At 41.0% G+C, this 6,000-nt stretch overlaps 1 protein-coding gene across 1 annotated transcript in view; it reads right to left on the bottom strand.

Annotated features, from left to right (window-relative positions):
* Positions 1-5,472, bottom strand: part of LOC123754293 (5-hydroxytryptamine receptor 1D) — a 74,983-nt gene extending 69,511 nt beyond the window's left edge. The window contains exons 1-3 of the mRNA XM_069321488.1: positions 5,334-5,472; positions 4,667-4,800; positions 94-273 (exon numbers count right to left, since the gene is read on the bottom strand). Coding sequence (XP_069177589.1) covers positions 94-273; positions 4,667-4,800; positions 5,334-5,472 — 453 coding nt within the window. The remainder of the gene's footprint in view (positions 1-93; positions 274-4,666; positions 4,801-5,333) is intronic.
* Positions 5,473-6,000: the final 528 nt, after the last annotated feature.

Here is a 6,000-nt window from a genome sequence, read left to right on the forward strand (position 1 = left end):
CCAAGAAAACACATACGGAATATATATATACTCTCTTGAGCAATTTAAGGATTAATTTAATCGAGGCGCTTCATGTAAGGGGTTAAGACGTACCTGAAGGTCGATGTAGTGCATGTAGACGGCGTAGGGCAGGACTACGCAGACGGAGACGACCCAGACGGCCAGGACGGCGATGAAGGGCGGGAGGCGCGCCTTGTTCGGGGTGACGATGGTGCGGTAGCGGTCCATCGACACGAACACCATCGTCACCATCGTCGCGTGGATCGGCACGTCCTGTGGGGGCCAGACGAGGATACGGCCATTATTGGGCTCATGGAAATAGGGGTGTATGTGTGTGTGTGTGAAAGGGGCCATACCTAGGGTGTGAGAGGGCCATAAGAGGGGTGTGAGAGGCCATAAGAGGGGTGTGAGAGGGTCATAAGAGGGGTGTGAGAGGGTCATAAGAGGGGTGTGAGAGGCCATAAGAGGGGTGTGAGAGGCCATAATAGGGGTGTGAGAGGCCATAAGAGGGGTGTGAGAGGCCATAAGAGGGGTGTGACAGGCCATAAGAGTGGGAGCAAGAGCACCAACAGAGGCTCGTGTATAAAACCAGTACTATAGAGAACATCCGCCGCGCCAGAACCAATGACAACAAGGTCACTACATCAGAGGAGACGTCCCCTGTAATGCATGACACCCTCTACGTCTGTGACACTCTCAGAACACCCGCAAGAACACACACTAACACCCGCAAGAACACACACTAACACCCGAAAAACACACAACCCCAGAAACACTCACCTAAACGTGCACACCTAAACCTTTCTCACCCGACGTAGGACAAACATAAACAAATCGGAATACGCTGATGACTAACCATCCAGAGGGGAGAGGGAAAGCTGGGACTATTCAGCCTCACTAAGTCACATTATCCTAAGGAATTATACTTGTCTTTGTGTTATATTGATTATACTCCAGCACGGATGAGCAACATGCAGATGCCAGTCTCTCTCTCTCAGGCTGTGACGGAGTACCCGAATAGTTGTCTTGTCTTGATGAAGGCAAGTTACTGACAATGTGTGTATATATATATATATATATATATATATATATATATATATATATATATATATATATATATATATATATATACACATTGCAGATAGCAGGCGTCGAGTCGCCTGCAAGGCACTACACATCAAGAAGTCAACACCAACAATCAACAGCCAATTAATGCACAACTATATTCTACCCACTTCAAGACTCCGCTCCAATATAGAAGCATCAAGAAATATGGGCCAATAAAAATAGGCCTTTTGCAGTCACCTACTTTTAATACCTGTTTCATTGTTTCGTGTTCTGTCTTGTGTTAAAAGTTTATTTTCACCTCATCCAAAACTATTGTAACATGTCACTTCACCCAAATGTAGGTATAAAAACTCGAAAGATGTTTAAGCTCTATTCAGTTAAAGTTGTGTGTGTTTGTGTAAACTAAAGTGTTTGAAAATGTAATAAGTTTTACGAAACGCGCTCAAGTGTCGCGTCAGACTAGAATTAAAAATGAATTTTGGAGAATTGATCTTTGAATTACCATCAACAGTGAAAAGAAACGTAAGAAAGATCGAGAAAATTCGTGTTAGAATTATTAATCTTACTTTTTCGGTCATATTTAATAATATATGTCTACACGAAAGACTGCTACCAAAATATACTAAGATATATATATATATATATATATATATATATATATATATATATATATATATATATATATATATATATATATATATATATATGTCGTACCTAGTAGCCAGAACGCACTTCTGAGCCTACTATGCAAGGCCCGATTTGCCTAATAAGCCAAGTTTTCATGAATTAATTGTTTTTTGGCTACCTAACCTACCTAACCTAACCTAACCTAACTTTTTCAGCTACCTAACCTATCCTAACCTATAAAGATAGGTTAGGTTAGGTTAGGTAGGGTTGGTTAGGTTCGGTCAAATATCTATGTTAATTTTAACTCCAATAAATAAAAATTGACCTCATACATAATGAAATGGGTAGCTTTATCATTTCATAAGAAAAAAATTATAGAAAATATATTAATTCAGGAAAACTTGGCTTATTAGGCAAATTGGGCCTAGCATAGTAGGCTGAGAAGTGCGTTCTGGCTACTAGGTACGACATATATATATATATATATATATATATATATATATATATATATATATATATAATATATATATATATATATATATATATATATATATATATATATATATATATATATATATATATATATATATATATATAGATATACATGCAATTATGTGTTAACTGGTTGTTGATTGCTGGTGTTTGCTTTTTAATGTGTAGCACCTCGCTGATGTCCAGTCTTCTGTTGTCGAGTATACAGAACTCACTGATGTTCTGTGGACATCATCAGCGAGGCACCACACACATTAAAAAGTCAAGGGCCAGCCATCAACAACCAATTACCAAATAATTACATTCTGCCCACTTCAAGACCCCGAGCCAATGCAGAGACATGATCCAATGACTCTGCCTTAGGAATACAAGCAGTCACAAGGACATAAGATGTCTATGTTGACACATTTAATATCTCTTATATTATGCCATTCATCCACTTGTTTCATCCGCTTGTTCTTTACCACCTCACGCAAAGAGAATATAAGCCCGTGCTAAACATGGTAAACTTTACGGGCTCACCATAGCCCGTGCTACATGGACATTTCGTTCTGAGTAGCTAAATTTAAAACAACAAAAACATGGTAAATTTGTCTTTGAGAATGTAAGGAGTGACCTTGCTAAACGCATCCCTACGCGTCAGACCAAAATAAAAAGCGTGAAAATAAACTTTGGAGAATTAATTTTTCGACTTCCCTCGACAGTGAAGGAAAACATAAGAAATATTGAGAAGATTTGTCTTAGAATCGTTAATCTTAACTTTTCGGTCATATTCAACAACATATGTTTACAAGAAAGACTTCTGTTGTCATTGTCTTTCGATTATTTCGGTGTTGGTAGTCACGTTATTTCTTGTGATAACTAATTTCTTCTACATATAGAAACGATGTTATCTTTGATAGAGCCTTTGTTGTTTCTGCAGTCAGACGCCTTAAAGGAAATATTGTCTTGTCTATATATTGAAATCGGTGGGGTCTGATAGTCCCTAAGTGGGCATGTAAATAAATAGACACCATTCATCACTTTCGAAGCATTTGGCTTGGTGTTATGAGAGTTCATGAGTAAATTACCAGTGTTCTTGCTCTTGTAGTAAGTTGCTAACCGCATCTTCTGATTAATGTCGGTTGGGCTCAAGTTTCTGTTAATGATGTGTTTCAGGACTCCTTCCTCCATTTTGTGAGCCGCAGAAAAGAAGATCGTATAGAAGAGTTTAATAGCCTGGGCAGATGCTGTAGTGTTGGGCGTGTCGACAAAGGCAGCATCTTCCTTTTAATGATTCTTCTACGTGTCCATTGTTGACAAGAACCTGCCTTTACTGACGGCCTCTTCAACCTGCTTCCAAATGAAGCCGTGTGTACTAAGGGCCTGGTGGTGGTGGTGGTCCCCACCACCACCACTAAGGTCCTGGTGGTGGTGGTCCCCAGCACCACCAGCGTCTTGCGTCCCATCTTCACGTGAGACACTACTCCTTCAGGTAATTTAAATTCAGTTAAAATAATTGACTTAATTAGCATAACAGAGAAGCAGAGCAGCGGGTCGGGACAACCTTAGGTTTCATGCACTCCTGAGTGTCTTGTGCTTCTGTGTGCGTGTCTGAGTGCCTATATCCGTGCGTGTGTGCGTGTCTGAGTACCTGTGTGCGTGTCTGAGTGCCTGTGCGTGTGTGCACGCGTGCACAAGTGAACGTGTATGCACTATCTATTTTTTTATGAGACTGAGTTCCAGCTCCTGGGCTCTGTATTAAACCAGTTATTCGGCGGCGTAATGCCCGTGCAAGAACCTTGTGTGTGTCCCCCCCCTCAGAACACACCAACCGGACACCAGTTGACTGCAACCCGTTCTCGCACTTGCTTATAGTCAATATTGGCTTATTAAATAAGTGCATATGTGACATACTACTTTATTGTGAATATTTTAGTTTACCTTGAAAAGCTTCATAGAAAACACCGACCTTACCTAACCTTCTTAGTATGTTAAGATAAGCATCTTATTGCTTCTTAATTACAATTATTACTTAACCTATACCTATAATAGGTTAAGTAATAATTGTAATTAAGAAACAATATGATGCTTATCTTAACATACTAAGAAGGTTAGGTAAGGTCTTTGTTTTCTATGAAGCTTTTCAAGGTAAACTAAAATATTCACAATAAATTAGTATGTCACATATGCACTTATTTAATAAGCCAATATTGACTATACGCAAGTGCGAGAACGGGTTGGACTGACAGTTGAGAGGCGGGATTAAAGAGCCGAAGCTCAACCTCCGCGAGCACAACCAGGTGAGTACACATGACAGGTAGTCACTCATCACCTCACCACATACCAGGTGCTCATCACCAGGTGAGGGCGGTCACGGGTGGTGTTGAGCAGGTACTGACGCCTGCCACCAGTAACCCAGGTCTGCCGCTCAATGAAAAGACCTGTCAGTGTATCAAGTCTTACAACCTTGGTCTTTGTTAAGGCTCTAATGCCTCACTGGCTCCGGGGAGCGGCCATTATATCTGCCAGAAGATAACGACAGCTCCGGGGAGCGGCCATTATATCTGCCAGAAGATAACGACAGCTCCGGGGAGCGGCCATTATATCTCCCAGAAGACGTCTTCGGCAAGGCTGCCACGCAAGGCAAAAAGAATGGCAGGTTTTCTTGTTGCCGTTAATATTAAGTGTACGGATAAGGCAGGTGGATTGAGTTATATAATTAGCCGGGCTGTTGCTTAAGCGAAGTGCTTTTAATCTTTTGCTGTTACTAATTTCATCCTCGAACCTGATTTATATATATATATATATATATAAACACACACACAATAGGCAATCTTCCAAGGCAGAAAACACGGTGGATTATAATTAAGCCAGAAACCTATTTAATCTTATCACAAACTAAAACCCGACTGTACCTTAGTTTAGTTCCAATAGGTTACCTCATTAATTATTTACACACTAGATCATCATATTAAGGGCCACAACGCTCGTGGCGGCAATTAAAATTTTCAGTCACATTAAGAGTAGAATTTTGTATTTTGTCAAACCTAGTTTATATAACTTCATCCGCTTACTGTATCCAACACTCGCTTACTGTATCCAACACTCGCTTACTGTATCCAACACTCGCTTACTGTATCCAACACTCTCTTACTGTATCTAACTCAGGTCCTTGTCCTGATATCCCAGGTCCTTGTCCACATATCCCAGGTCCTTGTCCTCATACCCCAGCTCCTTGTCCTCATACCACAGCTCCTTGTCCTCATATCCCAGGTCCAGGTCACAGCTCAAAATATAAGCCATCTCCCATGCTCAGGACAACTGCACTTCCAGCTGCACCCGTGGTGCGGTGTAGGGAACCATCAGTGTATATGATTTGAGAGAGAGAATGCTCTGTGGGAGAGAGCATCAGTATGGCTTAAGGCGTTGAGCTTTGTCTCAAGACGAAGCTTGGGCTCATCTCTAATTTGTTTCTTGGGTGGAAAGGGAGGGATGAAAATTGGAAAGGGGTGTAATCTCCCACGGTGTAGGAAAGTGCCGTTGTTGTCTCTCTTGGTACAAATGATAAATCTGATACTTTCTGAGTTTGGTTCCAGTTTGGAATTTGGAACAATGTTGACCTTCAATAAAGAAATTCTGGAAGGCTTCTGTGCAAGGTCTTCCATCTTCATCGCCACCGCACCTTATTGCCAATAAGTCTCGCCAACATTACTTCTCGCCAACTTTACTTCTCGCCAACATCTCGGTGTAAACTCCCGCGTTCAGAAAATATTGCTTTAATATCTTGAGACTGGAAGCCTCAGACCTTATAGTGTGTCGTGGTCGTCGACT

Source organism: Procambarus clarkii, chromosome 1 (genome assembly GCF_040958095.1).
Source record: "Procambarus clarkii isolate CNS0578487 chromosome 1, FALCON_Pclarkii_2.0, whole genome shotgun sequence".
Classification (NCBI taxonomy): Eukaryota; Metazoa; Arthropoda; class Malacostraca; order Decapoda; family Cambaridae; genus Procambarus; species Procambarus clarkii.